We start from the raw sequence: 22,111 nt of genomic DNA, 5'->3' as shown, positions 1-22,111 counted from the left end.
AAGAGGCTCCAGATACACTCCATCAGTTTGACAGCAATAGTTGGAAGCTGGAACAGTGAACCTGAATCTGGACTCAACCAATGAGTCAAGTCCTACAGCTTGTAAGGAAATAGAGGGACCTGGTGGCAAATCAGACTCTGAATGGGTCTTGATAGAGGCCTATGCCACAACCTCAGTCATCGTAGAGGACTGTAAATGCATCTCATCTTCTCTGAAGATCACACACTTAGGTGGACTGGCGGATGGCGAACAAGCTTCACCCAGTACCCTAGAGTTTTGGGTGACTTTCCTTTTTATGCCTAGGGAGATCATCAACCTCAGCTCGACCAGCAGGTAACATAGTATGTGAAGGCCCTAGCAACTCCCTAATGTGCTTAGCTAAAATCTCAACCCTACACTTGATTTTTCTACTATTAAAAAAAGCACAGAGCAGACACTTAGGAATGTCATGTTTTGGGCCCAAACAAGTCACACAAAAGGAGTGAAAGTCCTTGTGTGGCATCTGCTTGCCACAGCAGAGACAGTTAACTTTCTCTGATATTAGTCAAAAAACACATGAGAAGCTTTGCAACAGAGTACTTAGCTTTAGATGTCCTCTTTTGCTGGTGCAGACTGACCAATGTACTGATTAGCACTCTGCTGCTTCAGGCTCCAACAGCAAGAACGAACTGGAGCTATGGCAGTGGCTGGTACCCTATATACCCAGATGTCTTAACACTGGGTCAAGATGTCCACCATCTTCAGAAGGAGAAAATTCTCTTGTTCTTGGGCCAGCTAAGGGATTTCACAAGACAGAATCCCACCATATATAGTGCCTTTTTTAGGCAAGGTTCAAAGGACAAAACCACCACCGTAACCGATACAAGCATGCAAAATCTGAAGGTGATGCTACTCAATGCTAGAAGTCTAAACCTCAAAATGCACTCTCTCAAGGCACTCCTAAAAATGGAGAACATCGATATCTGTGCAGTAACTGAGACCTAGTTCAAGGCTCCAGAGTGCACCCCTGCAATACCAAGCTACTTACCCAACACAATGCATCTGAAATTCTCCAGGTGCAACTAACACTAGGTAAGACTGCAATCCAAATTATAGCTTGCTACAGATCCCCCACCAAGCCCCAAGATTCTCACTACACCTTTCTAAACATACTGGAAAATATTAAGATACAACCAAACACCCTAATACTGGGTGATTTCAGATACCCTGCCATTAACTGGGAAAACTACTCGGGTACCAACACCTTTTCCCAACGGTTCTTGGAATTCATAAATTCCAACGCCCTGCATCAACTAATCCATTGTCCCACCAGTGGCTCCAATATCCTAGACCTGGTCATTACCAACATGGGAGATAGATGCTCCGCACCAGTGGTCACCCCCTCATTGGTTAGACCTGACCATAGGCTAATCACCCTTGACATCCACATCCCACCCCCGTGACCCAGTAAGGAAACCTCCGTAAAAAGCTTCAAAGCTAACATCATGCTACTCAAGTCAGAAGTGACAAACTTCGTGACACCCATGCAGATGGGAGCTGAAAGTTCGACTGCTGAATCCTGCACTAAGGCACTGTACAAGCACATCCACTCGTGCATGAATCGTGCCATCCCAAATAGAACCAAGACGCTCTCCTACAAAAAAAGGAAGCCAATCTGGTCGTCCCCTGCCATAAACAAACTCTACAACAGAAGGAAGAAACTGTTGCAGAAAAGAGGAAAATCCCAAAATGCAATAAACTCCCTTACCAGCCTCAATAAGAAGCGGAAATCCCTCATAAAATCCTCCAAAGCTAGTTACGACAATAAAATTGCCAAAGATTCCAAAGACAACCACAAGGCATTCTATAGTTATGTCAAGAATCTAAATGCCAATGCGCAGATTTGCTCTGAGCTACAACAGAATGGCATTAAATATACTGATCCCAAGGATCAATTTAGTGTCAACTTCACCCCCCTCTCACCCCCTAAAGGGCCCATCTGAATACCAAAAGATTGCCAAAATCCGGTAATCATGGCCACACAGGTAGAAACCGCACTCTCCAAAGCTAAGAATAGAGCATCTATGGGACCAGATGACATCCTGGGCTGTGTACTACTTGAACTACAAAATGAACTGGCACCTCACCCAAGTGTCATGTTTAATCATAGCCTCACCTCAGGCTTCGTGCCCACTGAGTGGCGCACAGCTACAGTTATCCAACTCCACAAGGGGGGATCCACCTTGGATCCAGGAAACTACCGTCCCATCAGTCTGATGAGCCTGATCTGCAAGGGCATGGAATGCATTATCATGGAACTTATAAACAAAGACATTGGCAACCTTCAAACACTGGACTCCACCCAGTTTGGGTTCATGAAGGGCCGATCTTGTCTCCTGAACCTGGCTGACTTCTTCAAATCCGTCTCCAAAGCTGTGGACGAGGGTAAGGCAGTCCACACAGCCTATATGGACCTCACCAAGGCCTTCGACACCATCTCCCACTCTGGAATCATAGATAAACTTACTAAGCTGGGCATAAATCCCTACATCACTCAATGGGTTGCCAACTGGCTTACTGACAGAACCCAGACTGTAAAAGTAGCACACTCCAAATCCAGCTCCAGACAAGTGGAGTACCTCAGGGTTCAGTCCTGGGACCGCTCTTGTTTGGCATCTACTTCTCTGAAGTACAGGCCAACACTAAGGGACTCTGGCTAACAAAGTTCGCAGATGACTGCAAACAGGGAGCCATTATCGAATCCCCAAATGATGTGGATATTCTACAAAAGGGCCTTACAGAAACAGATGTTTGGTGCCAGAGCCATGGGCTCAAGCTTAATGTCAAGAAATGCATAGTTATACCCTTTGGGAAAAACCATGTACCCATGAATTACCACATAGGTGGCAGTACACTAAACACTGAAAGTGTAATGAGAGACCTAGGGACACAGATGGACAGTGGTCTCACCTTCAATAACCACATCGCCATAACAGTCAGGAAATCCTTCTATGTGGCACACCTCATCACTAAGGGCTTTTCATCCAGAAAAAAGAAGTCATTGTTCCACTGTACTCATCCCTCATTAGACCCATTATAGAGTACAACGCCCCATTTGGTATGTACCTCACAATACATCTGCAACAGCTGGAAAGTTCCCCCATTAATACCTCACTAAGAATCACAGGCCTACAGCAGATGCCCTATGCTCACAGTCTAAAAAAACTCCAGCTATATTCTGTGGCATATCATCTACTCAGAGGTGACCTCTGCTTAACATACAAGGCCATGTCAAGCCCTGAGCTGTTGGACATGCTCCACAAAGAAATCCCAATCCCTCAGAGCCACACGCTCCAGGGATCTAAACATTGTCATCACAATGAACAAAACATACTGGAGGGATAGGTTCTTGACCCAGAGACTCCCCATACTCTGGAAGAGACTGCCCATACATGTCAAGCAAAGCGCCTCCTTGGCCCTCTTCAAAAGGAACTTTGACGACTGGATGGGAGATAGGAAATTCATCCCGGGGAATCACGTCAGTCACTCTGCTAGACAGGGGTCCAGAGAAGTAAATATCGTGGGAAGAAATATCCAGAGAATTGTTATGGGTAGGCTTGTATAGGCCCTAGGGCTGACAGCCTAGTACCAACCTAAGAACCTATGAACCAGTTACAAAGTACAGTTATGTGCACCCCTAGCAGGAAATCTCGCCCTGCATGCAAAAAACTGGGAATATATTACCCAGGACTGATGGGTCTTAAACATTGCATCCTAGGGATACAGATTCTATTTCCACTCTCTGCCAACCCCAAGCGGATTGCCAGACCTTCCTCCAAACCAGTGTACAAAGGTCCAAAAGCAAGTACTTTCTCTTCTCAGTATCAGGGCTATTCAACCTGTGCCAACAGAGCAAAGGGACAGGGTTTCTACTCCAGGCTGTTCCTGGTGCCCAGGAAAGAGATCTCTTGGCCCCCTGTTTTGGACCTGTCATCCCTAAACACCTTCCTGGTGGTACCAAAATTCAAAATGCTTACACTCCAGCAGCTCCTTCCTATGCTAGCCAAGGACTCACTCCTGGCTAGTCACCCTAGACTTAAAAGAAGCTTATCTGCACATCCCCATAAGGGAATCATGCAGGAAATATCTACATTTCAGGGCAGCATTTCAGTTCTCTGCACTTCCCTTTGGCTTATCTACTGCACCCAGGGTATTCACAAAGTGCCTGGCTCCAGCCATTGCTTACTGCAGGCAGAGAAATATTCAAATTTACCCATACTTGGACAATTGCCTGATTCAGGCGGACAGTCAGGAATTGCTATTTCAGCACCTGACATTTGTAAAGAGACTCCTAACTTCTCTGGGGTATACCATCAATGAAAAGAAATCACATCTGATACCCAGCCAAAAAATTATATTCCTGGGAGCAAGCTTGAACACAACTTTCCAGAAAAGCAGGTTTATTTGACAACTTATTTCAAACTACTACTAGTTTTGCAGTGGTGGTGCTGCGGTAGCGTTGTCGCCTCACAGTAAAACGCTGTCTGGTTCGATTCTCAGCTAGAGCATCTTCTGCGTGGAGACATGCGTGAATGGGCGTACCTTCGTTGAAGGTTGTGCGTCAGGGCTGGTAACTCGGCACGTAAAAATCAACTACCAATCATTAGCGGACTGGAGTTCCGCTGTGGTGACCCCTAACTGGGAAAAGCCAAAAGACACAACAACAACTAGCCACCCAAACCCAGCTATCTACAAGAAAAATACTGCAACCCTAGGGTCCATGGCCTCATGTATTCTACTGATTCCATATGCAAGACTGCATATGAGGAAACTTCAATAGCACTTAAAAAGTCTCTGGTGTCAACATTCCCAGGACATGGAAACAGTGATTCCTTTCATTCCTTGCCTAAGGACAGAGTTCCTTTGGTGGGCAGAGGCTTGCAACCACAACAAGGGACTCCCTTTTTCACAACCCCCCGCCGTCCAAACTCTGACAACAGACGCATCTGACTGTGCATGGGAGGCTCACATGGCAGGCAAATGCATTCAAGGCAAATGGAGCCCAGGACAAATTCACCTACATATCAATCAAAAATAAATGTTAGTTGTACAGAATGCACTGACAGCCTTCAAATACCTTGTCCTACCAGGACAACTCCTGATAAAGACAGACAACACCACAGTTATGTGGTACATAAACAAGCAGGGTGGAACTCACTCTGCAGGTTAGCCATGGCTCTGTGTAACACAGCCTTAAGCAACCACGTGCACCTGCAAGCTCAATTCCTGCCAGGCAAACAAAATTCACTAGCAGACGACTTAAGCAGAAATCTAATGGACTCACACGAGTGGAAAATGGAACCAAACTCATTCAAACTTCTAATACACGGGTGGGGAACACCAGAGGTGGACCCACTTTGCGTCCCCCCAAAAACCATCAACTAAACAAATGTTGTACCAGAATGCCCACAGCCAAGCTTGGAAAGTGGATGCCTTATCCTTCACATGCCTTTCCCTCTCTGCCCATCCTTCCAAAAGTACTCCTCAAGATCAAACAGGACAGGCCAAGGACAATCCTTATTGCACCAGACTGGCCATGCCAGCACTAGTACCCACTCCTAAGCAGTCTGACAGCAGTGCCACCCTGGCATCTACATCAGACCCCCTCTCTGCTGTCCCAGCAGGAGGGACAGATTTTGCATCCTCAGCTGCAAACCCTGAACCTGGCAGCCTGGCTTATTCCCTGAATACATCACCAGCAATCCTCGGCAAACAGGTGCTGGATGTTATCCTTGAGGCCAGGAGGCCCAGTACTAGGAAATCCTATTCAGAAAAGTGGAATAAACACTGTTCTTGGAGCTGGTCTCAAGGGAAGGACACAGCCGCGTCCTCCATGCCTCAAATCCTAGATTACCTAACAGAGCTGCTCCACAAAGGCCTATCCTTCTCATCAATTAACATTCATGCCTCTGCCATCACAGCTCATTACAATACTGAGCCACCCCTCTTCTCTCACCCTCTGATCAAACAGTTCCTGAGGAGAGCTAATAACTTAAGACCCCCAAGGAGAGCTCCCACACCTGCCTGGGACGTTAACTTTGTACTAGAGACTCTCACGCTTCCCCCTTTTGAGCCTGCTGCTACAGCAGAGTTAAAATTCCTCTCTTGGAAAACAGCCTTACTGCTAGCCATCACTTCAGCAAGAAGAGTGTCCGAGTTCCAGGCCCTTATGGCTGTGGAACCCTTCATTATCTTCCATGCGGACAGGGTTTCCCTCAGGACTAACCCATCTTTTATGCCCAAGGTGGTATCCAGTGTGGCTTTAAACTAATCCATCCATTTGCCAACCTTTTTTCCTATTCCTCAGAATAAAGGGGAAAGGATCCTGCACTCCTTGGACGTGCACAGACAGCTCAGGTTCTACCTTGACAGGACTAAACCTTCCAGAAAATCTGACCGACTGCTAGTCAGCTTTGCTACAGGGGCAGAGAGCAAGGCCATTTCGAAACAAACCATTTCTAAATGGATAGCAAACTGCATCCATTTCTGCTATAAACACCATGGAAAGCCTACCCCACAGGGGATCAGGCCTCATTCCACTAGGGCTACCTCAACCTCTACAGCTTTTCAAAGGGGAGTCCCTACCAGGGACATCCTGGAAGCTGCAACCTGGAGGTCTGTACACACCTTCACCAAGCATTACCACTTGAATATCTTTTCTAAATCTAGAGCTGGATTTGCCACAGCAGTCTTCACAGGCCTGCTAGCCAGCCCTATTACTTCTTGACTGCCTCCACCCTTCCTCAACTTTGGGAATCAACCCAAGTATGATGACTGCAACAATGAAACATGAAGAACATAGTACAGTTGTGTACACTTACCATAAATGTAGATGTTCGAGTGTTTTCACTGTTGCAGTCCTGGTTACCCTCCCTCCAGCCCAGTCTTTCTCTACTTTCTACCTGTCCTCTTTTTTGCCCATACCTTATGGAAATGGTATTTACTTTTTACTGGAGGTGTTCCACACCATTTGATTGCTTCCTGTTTTGGGGGCCCCTGACATCTGGGGCAAGAAAAACTGATGTAATTGCATCGGCTGCATGTTTTATACCCCTGACGACCTGATGTCGTGGATGAGGCGACAGCATCCGATGCAGAAATCCCAAGATGCTGGTATTCGGGCTGACTGAGGGCTACCTGCAGGCAGATAACCCAAGTGTGAGTACTGCAACAGTGAAACACGAAGAACATCTACAACAGTGAAACACACAAAAACAGAAAAAAATACACCATGGAAGGTTTTCTCCTATAAAGGATACATCTGCCAACCCCTGAAGAATCATTAGCCAACTGAAAGTTCCATGAAGCTTTCCAAAAGAGCACTCTTTGGCAGCAAAAAGCTCTGTGGTAATCTGCAGTCCAACTATCTTTATATGGAACTCCTGGCAGTTGGAGAGCATGGAGATTACCCTTAAGCTTTGAAAAGATGGACGGTTATCAAGAGTTGGACCCATGTTGCTTAGGCTACTTCAGTGTTCTACATGCTGAGCCTGCTCTGGTGCACAGATAAATTCCCAACTACAGCCCAGGCAATCTGGGGTCGATTAGTGGCTTTGGTGTCTGATGGAGTGGTAGGGATGTACAGGCATTACCATCCCTGGTGGGTGGTTCCTTGAGCATCTTCGGTGATTAACACTGGTGGAGGATGGGGGCATTACATTAAGAAGCATGGACCAAAGGATGGAAATAGGGTGGGGACAAGGCTGAGCTGCTATGTAAGTGGGGCAATAAACCATTAAGTCCGCAAGGCATGCCAACATGGGACCAAAGGGGGAAGCAACAAGGGTAGGTCAAAAAGAGAACCTCCCTGGTGGATGTGAATGGCCTAACCACCAGGACACCATTAAATTCTATGCTGGCCCCAGCCCTGTTAGAGACAGTATGTGGGTTAAGGAAGTGGCTAGAAGATACACAGATGGATGCAGAGCACTGGGTAGGGCAGCCGTAGGATGATGCAGGAGGGAGAAAAATCTTCAAAAGAAAAAAAAAGTGAACGATATGTTGAACGTCCAATAATTCACAGAATCACAACTCACTGCATCCATACCTTATTGAAGTGATAAGTAAACTTTTAAATTCAGATATCCTCCCTTTCCCCTCTATTGTGCAACTTAGAGTCTGAATGATTAAGTTAGGGGAATTGAGGGTTGTAGTGTCCAACAATACCAAGGACAGAATTGTTTTTTTCAAGAAAAATGTCATTTAAAAACTCTTCAGTTCAATAAATAACTGCCATAATGAATAATAGTTCAATAAGATAAGACAGACTGTCATAACTCCATACTCCTCCTTTATTGGACCCATTACTTAATGCAATACCACCTTTGAAATGTATCTATGCACGTTATGCAATATGAAAGGCCCAATGGCTCCTAACTAAAAAAAAATAAAATTATTCAGTTTAAGCCACTTGAGCTACCTCAATAGGTTAAAATCCAATCCTTCCCTCTGTCTTCCCCATCTCATACAGGCATACAAGAGATGACTGTTGCTTAGTATCGCACTATGAAACAAACTATCTATTTTGGCTTTCACCTTCAAATAAACAGTTTAACAAGCATTTGACTCAAAGACCTAAATGTCCATTTTAAAATCAAATCTTAAACACCTTCCCCACCCTTTGGAAGACATTTCCTCTGCACATCAAGCAAAGTACATTCCTGAATCCCTTCATAATCAGTTACAACTGGAAGGAAAATAGCAAAATCATGCCTGGCTCTAGTGTAAACAATCTACTGTCCATCAGGAACTGGTCTACTCTTTTTTTATAACAACTTATTTAACAAAACAGCAATACGATTTCAGTAATGCAGCAACATAAAACCAACCCAGAAGAATACATTTTCTTAACATACCAGGAAATCCAATTCACCAATATTGAACATATTTGCTTTGAAATATTCCAGTTGCTCAGATTTTATTCAAGACCAACTTAGGAAATATCTATATGTTAGACGTTATCTGCTTCATCATTGTTCTGAATCTTTCTAAGCTGGAGCCAGGATAACAATTTTCTACTGGCTTTATACCAGAATTTCCCCCTAATTCATCTGCTTTCTTGTTCTGTTTGTTCATCCAACATTTGAATCACACCTGGCTCCATCAGGGGCCTCCTCACTTTCTACTCTCTGGTGATCACTTTTTTAGCTAACCGTAGTAATAGATTTATCAATGCCTTGTTAATTATGCATAGGCATGTCTAATTGCCAGGGTTAACTTAACAGGGGTACTCCTGTTTCTAGTGCTACAGGTCTATTAAACATTGTACTAAGAAAATCCTGAAAAGCTTGTTGAAATGGTTTTCATTCTGGGCATGCCTAAAACATATGGTTCCAATCCCTTCTGTCCCTAGCTGAATATCACCAGCATTCATTTTTTGCTGCTGGACAGTAAATGTAACTTAGATGGCACATAAAAAAACTTACTCTGCCATGCCAAAATATGAAGTGTCCTAGCTCTGGTGGCATATTTGGATGCTAAACGGACAGATTTTCATTCCGCTGAGGAGATTTCCACTCCAAACTTCACTTTGCATTCTTTCTTTGCTTTATCACATACTTCACGTTTATAACTCAGCCCTGTTTTATATATTCTACATATTAGTCTTTTTGAAATGGCCAAACCTGATTGGCTAGTTCAGGGACTTCAGTAACTGTTGGCCTCTATGTTCTTCCATGAATTCCTTTAATATATCCATAAACAAAAGCCCTTCTCTTTTGCACCACAATAATAATCCGATTCCTAAGGTGCAAAGGATTTATTGTAAAACACTGCTCATCTCATACAAAATGAAATATTCTCTCTAGCGCCTCAGCAACTTGCCTTTTACAGAGTAAACTTTTACCATTCACACTCACAGCTTTATATAAATATGTGGAAGAAACTAAGAGAACATTTTCCTGCAGAATAAAAGAGCATATCAGAGATATAAAAAATAATAAACAAACAAGCCCTATAACACTGCATTTTAATAAATATTATAATGGGTAATCCAGAGGGACAAAGTTACAGTGCTAGATCGTATAAAGGCAAGGGAATATATGAATGAACAACATATAAAATGTTTATTAAGGAAAAAAGAAACTTGCTTGATTTTAAAATATAATACATTGAGCCCTATTGGGCTTAATCATGAATGTACATGGAAAAGTTTGTTGTAAAATAATGTATTTAAAGTATTTAGTAATTTTTATAGTGATGTTTCTTTATTTAATTAAGAATGTAATTAAGTGGGTGTGTCATATTTTATATAAAGCTGTGAGTGTGAATGGTAAACGTTTACTCTGTAAAAGGCAAGCTGCCGAGGCGCTAGAGAGAATATTTTGTTTTGTATGAGATAAGCAGTGTTTTACAATAAATCCTTTGCACTTTAGGAATCGGATTATTATTGTGGTGCAAATTTTTGGTTCTTTTCGATAGACTGTGGTTGTACAAACAAAAAAAAGCCCTTCTCTTACCTGCAAGTTTAATTAAACTCTTATTTTATCCCAAGTTAATAGTTCTGATCCTTTTTTTAAATGTACCTAGTATATAAGGGGTGTCTCCTCATTTTAGCCATGCCTTTTCTGCCCAGCTTCTTTTGGTGGTAGACTGCACTAGCCTATAGGAAAGCATTCTAGTTTCCAAGAAGTAACCTGTTTATCCAGTAATCTCTTTTTACCTATGCTCCACATTTTTGACGCTGCTAAATCTGTTTTTTTTTTTTTTAATGAGTACTTTAATAAGCCACAGGAGTCAAGTTTAACATCCTCCACATGTTTTTCCTGCAGGTCAGCTATCATTTCCTTCCACTTCACATTACAAACTTCAAAGGTACTAAGTATACCCACCTAAATTTAGTGGCCCAATAATAATTTTGCACATCCAGAGCAGCTATTCCCCTATTTCCACCAGTAAAGCAGTTTTATCCTATGCCACTCGAACATGGCTCCCCCCTTCTAAAGAAAATCCTGAATCTTCTTTTAAGGCTTCCCACTGTTTTTCTTCTGTCATTTCAAAAATGCCTTGCCACTGTAAACCATTAATGTGTCAAACATTTTTAGAGCCTTATTTTTCTAGTCCAGGACTATTAACTTCCATTTCACAAGTTTACCCAATACATTTTTTAATATTTCTTTCCATTACTATGTCAATGACTCCTTTAAGGGTATTTGTTAAACAAATTACAGAGTATTTAATTTTATGTGTCCTCACTCATATGGATATCCCCATAAGAGAAAAAGACAGCTGGTAATTTATACTCACAGCTTTGGTATTGATTACGTAACCTGAAATTAACTTAAAATTCAACAGGATCCAAAATAGTAATGGTAAATCTTCTGGTTTTGTTAAATAACGTAAAATACGTTTTTTAGTTATGGCTATTTTTATCTGACAACTTTTCCAATTACAGACTTGCAGCCGAGACAGCCTTATTTGTTGGACCAGGGTGTTCTAAATACTTGGCAAAAGCAGGAGACAGCAAGCAACCTTAACTAGCAACTTCTTTTTAACTAAATTCCCAGGGAAGGACCATCACCCCCCCCCCCCCATTTGACTCAATTGATTGATCGATTGCCTGCTTCCTCCATTAGAAGCTCTTTTTTAATAACAGTATCAAGTCTACTTTCCTTCAATAAACCAATTCTGGTCAAGATATATCAGTTCTGCCAATATTCTTGCTAGCCTTTTGACTAATATGCCCATTATAAATCTTGTATTCAGTATTTAAAACAGAATGGGTCTTTTTGAGTCCAGGTTAGCCAGGTCCTTACCTTCCCCCAGTAGTCTCAGATAAGACTGCTTGCTTCAATGACAAAGAGCTTAAGACTTTTTTAATTTAATCACTGAACAATTTTTGCCATACTTGAATCATTTCATTGCCTCCTGGCATCCATAGCTCCTATTGGGAGGCCTTCTATTCCAGGTGATATGCTTGTCCATCTGCTTAGAGAGCTTTACACTCTAAGGTTGCATATTTTTCCTAAAACATACAAAACAAAGGATTTTGCTAAGTGATGAAGGTGCAGTTTCTTGGACACTACTCAAATTCAGCTGACTATTTCTGCTGTTAATAGGGTCAGTTATTCCACAGCTACAGATGGACCTCTGAAAATCTGTGTTCCCCAAGTGTGTACAACTTCAGGATAGCAGGAAAAATAATGAATTTATACTTCGCTTCTCTGTATAACCTAAATGCAGGGGGCAAGAGAGTTTTTTCTTTTTCTGGGTATTACGCGTCAGTATTTATGTAAACTTGTATTACTTGCCACTGTCTAACCTTATTGCCATATCTTAGAAAGAACTACTACTTTCTGATGCGGCTAAAATTTTATTAAAGTAGGTCTTCCAGAGTTTTTAATTGCAGGTCCAGATGAGTAAATTCTGTGTGCATGTTCTAAGTGAATTTTGTCATAAGGAACCTCAGCCCAGTAATCAACAATTCATTTCATGAATGCCAGGCAATCTTTCCCTTCAGAATTCTCCAGAATCATCATGAATCTGTGGTTCTCACAACAAAATGTCTTACCAATTTTTCAGACATTTGTTTTGATGCGTTTCTAATCCTAAAGCCAGCTTTCATCACAGTATCTCCCATGGATAACTCCAGTAATGTATCTAAATGAACAGTTAAAGACAGTTTTGATTTCCTTTTAGCAAGCATGTATATTTTCTACTTCTTCCAAGTCCTGCTTGCTTTAGTTTTTTCCAGCCATACATTTTTACTACATGCTATGACTATGGAGTGAGGGCACTCTGCAAGGAAGCTGCAGAGTGGTCTCTGTGGCATCTTGAACTCCCTAGAACAGTAGCCTATCATACAGCTCCTGTTTCACACAGCAAAACTCATCTTAGTGAGCTAGCTCCCACATAAGGTTAAAACATAGCTCAGGCTTACTTTCAATGTTAATACAGCCAATTTCTCCCTCAAATAGTAAAGGAACAGCTTCCCCATGGACAGGATCCAATGACTAGCTTTGCCTCCATGCCAAGGTCTTCTGAAGAGGACCTCTTCCCATTAATAGTTGCTGGTAGGCTTGCAAAAAGTGAACAAACTGGTTACAAAGAAAAAGTAGTGTGTTAACTTCAGAGGCCTTGGCGTGTATCTTAAGTGTTTCAGCCAGAACTAGCCCAGACGAGTAGGCTCTGGAGAGCCTGTTACTAAGGACTCCAAACTGTATGATAAAAAGAGCAGAAATGGTCTACAGTGCTGACTTCTAGTAGAAGGGACAGATCAGCCACAACTTTTCAAAGTGCAGCAGTAAAAGGAACCTCCTGCTACATTGTTTTACCCAGTTTTATAGAAAAAAAAATTACAACAAAAACTTAGTGACACTCCCTCACTTCCATAAAAACCCAGTTTACAGCAACATTTAATTGTTTTTTTTTAAACATCTTTTTAATATCTTCACTAAAGACACAGGTACACATACTAATAGAAAAAAAAAATCATTAATCTTTTTTCACCTACATATTTCTTTACAGCAACTCCCATTTACTTCAACATTACATATATTGCTCAGTTCCTGCCTTCCTTTAAACCTCAGTCCTCCTCCTGAACATTATTTTGCATGCAGCATTCCCACAAATTCCATTTATTTCTAAATAATTTGCTCCGTTTTTTCCCTTTTTCTAAAGATACCATTTCAAGTTCTTTCATCTCTTTTACAACATTCAGTACAGCTGGTTTTCAGTTTGATTTCCATTTTCTAGTAATTGATAACCAACAGAATTAAACTTAAGGCCTTACTACATCTAGGTAATTCAGACCCATGCCCCAGTTCAAAACAATAATTTCTGTGGTTACAATACAGTGCCCCAATCTTTCCAACGAGAGTATTCTGCAGGGAATTTTTAAAATCTCCCAGCTTATTACAATTCCCAAAAGTATGTTCCCAGTTACCCATTTCTTCCCCATCACACCTCCAACATTTGCTACCTACCTGAAGAAAAGTTCTTTGAATTCTGCTTGGGATATAAAAATACCCATGCAAACACTTCTAAGCATAAATCCTAAACCATCTGGACTTTGTTGCATACATGGGAACTATACATATATCTTCCTAGTGTTCCCTTAAAATGTTGTTATTCCAATCTCTCTTCCCAAACTTTTTCAGCCTCCTCTGACTGATTCTTGAGTTATCTTGCAATATTTATATGTCCTGCTGATAATCCCCTTTTCAAAGCCGCTTCTGTTCAAAACGCTACCACAGCAGGTCTATCACTTAGGACTCCCCTATCCTTTTCTCTTTGCCTGTACTCTGATATCAATCCCTGATAGGGAAGGCAATCTCTAACCTGCAGTCCAAACTTCTTCTTGGCCTCATCCCACTCTACCACCTTTCCCAAGAACATTTACAGATTTACATTTCAGTGTTAAGTAATTTTTTTTCAAGCAAGATACAGAGGAAAATTCTGGTTTAGGAACAGGTATACACACACACACACACAGAAATTAAAAAAATAAAAAATAAAATAAAAAAAAAAATATATATATATATATATATATATACACACACATTTATGCATACACACATATAGTAAACAATCATTTAACCAGCACCCATAGGGATTGGTACATGCCAGACAACTGAAGTTTCTGGTTTCTTGAGAGTTACTATTAAAAACAGGCCTGACTAATACTGTTGTTGTTGTGCCTTTCGGCTTATCCCGGTTAGGGGATGCCACAGCGGAACTCCGGTCCGCTAATGTTTGGTAGTGGATTTTTACGTGCAGAGTTACCAGCCCTGACGCACAACCTTCAACAAAGGCACACTCATTCACGCATGTTTCCACACAGAAGACGCTCTAGCAGAGAATCAAACGGGACAACGTCTTGCTGTGAGGTGACAACACTACCGCAGCACCACTACCGCGGTGCCTGACTAATACTGTACCCTATACTATTTGTTTGGTTTGACTGGTTCTCAGGTTGGTGAGAGAGGGAATTTGTTCCTATTTTCCTTTTTAAAACTCGTACTCTAAAAATATAAGGTATGTATCTGCGGGGGAAAAACAATTTATTTATTGACATTTGTTAGCCGGGTTTGTCCAACTGGGCTTGTGGCCCAATTTCAGTGGAGACCCGAGGAGAAACGTTCCAGTAGTACATTTTAAAACAAGTACAATTTTAAACAATATTGATATAATAGCAGTTATAGCAAAACAATTCACATATCTTGGGTTACCATGCATACAGTTAAAGTTGCATTAAAAAGAAGCTAAGTAACAATTTTACATTGATATAGTTCAATAGGTCAACAAACATTTTTTTTTTGTATAAAATTATGCAAATGCATAGTAGACACATTGGAGAGAGAGGTGTAATGAGGTACTAAGTATGGTCCTTTTGAAGGTACATAAAGGGAAGGAAGACTAGGTAGGGTCATGGCAAGGGCAGGTTCTGGAATTTAGAAAATAAGCTTTTAGTTCATTTTTAAAGTGTGAGGTGTGGGAGAATGAACGTAAGCCAAGAGGAAGTTTGTTCCAAGCATGGGCAAGGGAGTGTTTGTAGAGTAGTTTGCCTACTGACCTTTTTGGGTGGTAGATATCAAGTAATTGTTGGTTAGAAGTACGGAGGGCCCCGGGATGGGATGTAGATGGAGACTAAGGAAGATAGAGATGGACAGAAGGAGGGTTTATAAAGAATAGAGTGTACCATATGAAATTGATAAGATAGCAGAAATTGGGGAAGTTCAAGCCATTGAGGAGAGTTTAAAGAAATGCAGTGGTGTGAGTTGTATGGGGAGTTAGTAATGAATCTGGCTATTTTATGGGAAGTCTGTTGGAGTTTGTTTAGAGTGGAGGCCTGGATATTGGTAAGAACTGGGGCGGCGTAGAAGAGGGAGGGGAGGCGGAGTGCCTGGCCCAAGGTAAGTCTAGATTCAGGGGTTAGGAATTTATTGTTCTGATATAGCAGACCTAGTTTCTGGGTTTTTTTTTTATACATTGGAGTATGTGTAGGTTGAACTTGAGTTCATTGATAATGACCTGTAGGAGTTTTGTGTGGGTGTCAGGTTGGATAGGTGTATTGTTAGAAGACGTAAAAAAAAAGGTTTTGTGATGAGAGACAGAATGGGGAAGGAAAAGTAGGAGTTTAGTCTTTTTGGGATTTAGGATCAATAGGTTGTGAGAGAGCCATTGTTCAGTGGATAGTAAGGCCTGTTGGGTCAGGGAGTGTAGTTCAGGAATATTATTTGAGATGGATATAAGTGTGGAGTTGTCGGCATACTGAATAAGGGAGGATTCTTTGCCTGAGGTGTAAAGATCATTGGTGAAGATGTTAAACAAAAGGGCTCCCAAGATGGAGCCTTGGGGAACACCAGTGGAGATGGGAAGGAAAGGTGAGAAGGATGAGCGCCATTTGACAGATTGCTCCCTGCCAGATAGGTAACTATTAAACTAGGCAAGTGCGGAGGGGGATAGGTGGAGATTTGCGAGCTTGGATAGTAGTAGAGGATGAGAGACAGTATCAAAGGCTTTGGAGAGATATAGGAAGAGACAGGAAATTAGTTTATTGTTGTCTAGGACCTCTGCAATGATATGAGTGCAGGAGAGGAGGGCAGTGGTGGTGCTGTGGTGCGGACGAAATTCATGTTGGGTAGGGGTAAGTAAGTGGTGTGTGAGGAGGTGACTGAGAAGCAGTGAGTGAATACATTTTTCTAATACCTTGGAGAGGGGGGACAGAATGGCAATGGGTCGGTAGTTTGAGGGGTCAGTGGAGTTTCCACCTTTATGAAGAGGGACAGTGAAGAAAGATTTCCAAAGGGTGGGGACAGTTGATTCCAGAATAGATCGATAAATTAGTATACATATAGAATAGGCAATTGATTCAGCAGCAAGTTTGAGGAATGTAGGAGATAGATTGTCAGTGGACGGAGAGCAAGGTTTTAGCTTGAGTAGTAGAGACTTGATGTAAGTAATGTGAACTGGCTCAAAAGAAAACAAAGTTGTGTCAGTGGGACTTGGAGACGTGGGTGTCGAAGTAGAGTTTAGCTTAGAGGTTACCAGATTTTGGATGGAAGAGATAAAGTGTTTATTTAGGAGGGTAGCCGTTTCCTGAGAGGAAGAGTTAGGGTATGGGGAGGGCTTTCCAGGATAGAGGATGTTGTTGAGAGTTGACCAAAATTTTCGAGGATTGGATTTGTTGTTAAGCTGAGCAGAGCTATAATATAACTTTTTGTCATTAGTTGTATGTTTTTTGCAAGGTTCCTCAGTTGTCTGTATTTTTGAAGAAAAGGTGGTTGTTTAGTTTTAGTCCAGGTTTTCCAAGCATGCTCTCTTTGTTTCATAAGGGACCTAGTCTCTTTGGAGAGTGAGGGAGCATGGTTTGATTTTACTCTGATCTTCCTAGAGGGAGCTAAGGAGTTTAGAGTATTCATGAAGATGCTATTGAAAGTGCTTACAGCATCATTTAGGGGGAGGTGTTTTAGGATGGACCAATCTATGTTGTGCAGAATGGAGTTAAATTGGGATGAATTGAAAGTCGACAGTTTTCGACGGTCTTTGATAAGGTGGGGTTTAGGAATATGGGAGTAGTGTCTTAAGATGGTGGTAGGGAGATGATCACTGAGGGAAGTCAGGTAAGGTGGTGGGACTGTGGTATTGGTGGGGGGAATTGGTAAGGATCCAGTCTATGATGGAGCTGGAAGTGGAATTTTTACGGGAGCGAGTGGGAGATGTTATAAGTTGGTGGAAGCCGTGTAGGTGGATACAGAGTTGGGGGAGTCAGTTGTGAGTTTGGACCAATCAATGTTGACATCACCAAGGATAAGTGTCTCATATGGTATGTTGTGGGAGAACCAGGTTAGGATGTTTTCAAGAATGGGCAGATTGTTACCAGGAGGAAGGTAGATAGAGGCAATTGCAAGTTTTTTGTGGGGATTCAGAAAAAGTGCAACACAAGTGCAACACAAGAAAATTCTACTGCACTTCTTCGATATTTTTTGCTAATTGCTTGAGTTCCAGTTAACTGAGAGTTTACTGTATATATTTATTGCACACACAACATTTGTGTGTGCAATCCTGTAGTAAAATAAAATAAAGAATTAGCAACACCCTGATAAAACATATTTCCTTCCATACTGATTTGTTGTTGCTCCTGTGAGAAAACTTATAATCTACTCAACTCATGTGGCTGCTAAGAACACTAAAACACAGCCAAATTAACTAGAATTGCTACCCAGCACCAGGAGCAACCAGTGGATGCAGTCCATGAGGGCAGTCAACTTTCTGGTAGAGAAGGGAGGACAGGAAACTTTGCCAGCACATATATACTTAAGGGACAGACAAGGTTTCTCATAAGGGTCACAAGTCGATGGGGAAGACAAAGGACTCCAAGCTTGTCATAAGGAAATGAGACCTGCAGTTGGAGTAAGCCCACAGTCTGCACACAATGAAATCAATGATCATCAGGAGTTGGCTGTGAGTAAAGTAAAGACAAGATGCAATTAATAACTATAAACAACCCACGGATGACAGTTCACTGTGGTCAAACTCTTTCCCTAAGTTGCACTGTGGCTATATCTTGAAGGTCTGGGCATTGAAACCTATTTGCATCAGAGTTACAGAAAACATTATAAATCAACTTAGGATCAACCTTCTTGTTCTAATTCTCAGACCTGCTGTTGCAAGTCCCAGAATTACTAAAACAAAGCAATGAAACTAAAAAAGAACGGTGAATACTTACAACTGCTGTTTACTCAAAAGTTTTGATTTTATAGGTCCAGTACCATTGAAAAATACCTACTACTTAGAAATACTAACTCTGAAATCACCATACTTTAAAGAAAAGGGAAATACTCTGAGTCTCCGCTGTCTTGAACTTAGTACATGCAAGTCCCCATTTTTGTACATTCATTCTTGTTATTCCATAACTTGCACTTATGACCCTTGGAACTAAAAACTGTTACCCGTATATCATCATCTAAGTACAGGCCACCTACTAGACTCTGACAACAGAATATCAGACAAGAATTCTAACATTACTGTACATTCAGAAAAAAATGAGTAATCATCATGGGCTTCCAGACTGCATAACAGAAGGCATGAGAGGATATACAAATACACACACACACAGCAATACCTAGTGCCTTGATATGCTCTTAAAGTAAAGAAATACAACGTACAGACTCTCATACCTCTCGACTGTCCAGAATTTCACAGAATGTCCAAATTTTTTGCCTCCTATTTTTTGTCTGTTCCTCATAAAGTCTGTGGTTTTCTGGCAAATCACTGGGGATTGAAGTCAATAAATAATGACATACATTTGAGTTTCAGAATTTAGATCCTTCAGAAAATGCATGCTAAAGTAAAAACTAACAACTTTCTAAATTTGTGAGAGTAATTTTTAAAATTGGTCCGTTCTTGGGCCTTTGTACCCCATTACTTTTGGCTTTGTCCAGATTTCTTGTGCTAACAGGTTGACAGGTATGCTTCAATACATACTTCATAAGACAAATTTGGCTTAAACATTTCTTATACCAATCAACGCCGTCCATTCCAGATGCTTCAAAAGTGATTCACTGAAATTCTGTTATAAGGAAACAGACAAACCTTTAACGTAACTGATATGGCAAGATAGCTAATTTTTCTTCCTGCACTGCCTTGAATTACTGCAGCCTATTTGTACACTGACACAGTAAAGAGAAGGTAAGAAATTACCCTCCAATAGTCTGGATTGGACACTAAATTGGCCCTAGGTGTGAGTGCGTGCATGTGTGTGCCTTCTGTGAAAGGATGGGCTGGCAACTCAACTCCGTAAACCCCACTGCCAATCATGAGCAGACAGGTGATCCTCTGTGGAGACCCCTAACCAGGAAAAGCCGAAAGAAGAAGTCTGTAACTATGAGAACTTTTTCCTGGCTTAACAACCCTTTTACAACTTTCGATGAATCACTTTTGATAAGTCTCAAGTCTAAAAGATAACGTTGGTAAACTGCATGTTTTCCAAGTAATGTTCATTAACAGTAACAGACCACTTACTTCATGTTCACAGATTTTGATGATGACTTTTGCAGTTTGTGTCAGCTTGTGATTGGCTGGGGAAAAAAAAAAATGATCAGAACACTATTCAAAGTATGCTCGAAGAACATAACTGCTCATATGAAATGCAAACTTTGATGAACGTATGCCCTGCTTTCTTACTTCCTTTAATAGAATACTCTCTCTCTAGACGTAATTCAAGTAGTTGTACATATGATTAATTTAGATTTTATTTTATAAAATATTTAGTATCAAATCATGGAATCATTTTTCAAAGCCTATATAATCAAATTTGCAGACTTTTCTCCCCATCAAATTACATGAAGTCTTTAAAGGAATCTCATTTCATGCACTCAGCAACATTACTTAAAAGACTGAAACAAATAAAACACTGAAAGTCATGTGCATGCATACTGGGGATGATTCAGCTAGTTCTTAGCCTGCTGACAGAATAATCTCTTAAGATTCTCCCTACAAGGGTCACAATTACTGACAGCCATGCTAGGCATGGGAGAGATGCAAAAAGACGCATTAGGGATGCACAGAGGTTTATGAAGAACAGTTGTGTAAGTAAACTTACTATAACAGCAGATGTTCAAATGATGACACTACAGTAGCCACAGCATGCCTTCGTTGAAGGTTGGGCGTCAAGCTGGCACCTCGGCGTTTCGTAAAAAATCTACTGCCAATCAGCATACCGGAGTTCCGCTGTGGCGACCCCTTACCAGGAAAAAGCCGAAAGACAAACAACAACAGTAGCCACAGCTAAACTGGGGAATATAACAGCCGGCCAGATTACAAAGCTAAAGGTCACTTTCAACGTGTGCTCATCTCAAGCAGAGCTGGAGAAAATCAGCTATCTGAGCACCAGTTCCTTTAGAGCTTTTCCTGCCAACCTCAAGGAGGAGGCTACAGCCCTGAAACAGATCAATGCTAATCAATGTCCTCACCCTGGCAACAAAAATAAGAGGGATAGAGGGAAAGAATGGCAACTACAGTAGTGATCATTTGAATATTGTTTTGTAAGTTTACTTAACCAGTTGTACTAAGTTCATTACTTGATTACTGGTGCAGTAGCCTTAGCTATATAGGTAGAATACTATTGCATACAAGGTTTGGAAGGAGGAAGGATGAGGGTACAGGACCCACTTGAGAATCATCCTAGCAAAGCCAGCTATAGATCTTAGTCTAGTCAATTGTGCTTTGTAAAAGTATGTACAGAGAACCAGGTTGCTGCCTCTAGAACACTTGAGTCAACCCCTTTCCAAAAGGCCATTGTTGAAGCCACAGCCCTACTATAATGTGCCTTGATCCTGCCTGGAACTGACTTGTTATGATGGGAATAATAAAAGGAGATAGCATGAGACAAACATTTAGAAATAATCTGCTTTGACATGGGTTGTCCTTTTTTCTTACCATTTTAAGAAATGAATAACTTGTCAAAATTTCCCAACATTTTAGTTCTGAGTGGTTTGTGAACATCAGAGTATGAAGAATCCCTTCTCCCTCATTTTTAGATCCTGGAAAGAAGACCAGGAGATGAACAGCTTGGTTCACAGTAAACTCTGATACCACTTCAGGCATAAATGAAGAATTGTTCTCAAAGAAACCCTACCTTTATGGAAAATGTTCTGACGTTCATACACTGTGAAAGCCTGAAACCCAGATACACTTCTTGCAGAAGTGAGAGGAAACAACAAAACTGTTTTCCATGTTAAGAACCTCAAATTAACCTGATGAGCTAGTTCAAATGAAGCAAGAGTAAATTTTTCCAACCAAAATTTAGATCCCAAGCAGAAGCCGCTTGTTTTCTAGTTGGACGGGTATACAGAATCCCCTTCAAAAACATCTTGACATAGGAATTCATTAAAGAGGAGGAATTCATGGGGGGAGATGTTAAAATGGGCAACAAGTTAATCTTGACAGTGGAGGAAGAAAGGCCAGAGGATAACAACTCACAGAAACACTGTACAACCACAGAAATACTAGCCTTTAAATGGTCCTGGTTCTTATTATGGCACCATTTGCTAATATACCACTTCCTAGTAGCAGATTTGCCTCCTTTAATACCTGCTGCATGTCCTCAGAAAATAGGTGGCTAAAAATTACT

The 22,111-nt window shown here is 41.3% G+C and overlaps 1 protein-coding gene across 6 annotated transcripts in view; it reads right to left on the bottom strand.

Annotated features, from left to right (window-relative positions):
• The window catches only part of ZMYND8 (zinc finger MYND-type containing 8), a 1,698,999-nt gene that overhangs the window by 915,603 nt on the left and 761,285 nt on the right, over positions 1-22,111 (bottom strand). For all 6 annotated transcript variants that reach the window (XM_044089914.1, XM_044089913.1, XM_044089918.1 and 3 more), the window contains one exon: positions 20,002-20,057. In XM_044089914.1, the coding sequence (XP_043945849.1) occupies positions 20,002-20,057 (56 nt within the window). The remainder of the gene's footprint in view (positions 1-20,001; positions 20,058-22,111) is intronic.

Source organism: Protopterus annectens, chromosome 12.part0 (assembly GCF_019279795.1).
Source record: "Protopterus annectens isolate FY-2018-M chromosome 12.part0, PAN1.0, whole genome shotgun sequence".
In the NCBI taxonomy this organism is placed as follows: Eukaryota; Metazoa; Chordata; order Ceratodontiformes; family Protopteridae; genus Protopterus; species Protopterus annectens.
The sequence above is the reverse complement of the archived record's forward strand: the minus strand, read 5'-3'. Positions and strand labels throughout refer to the sequence as shown.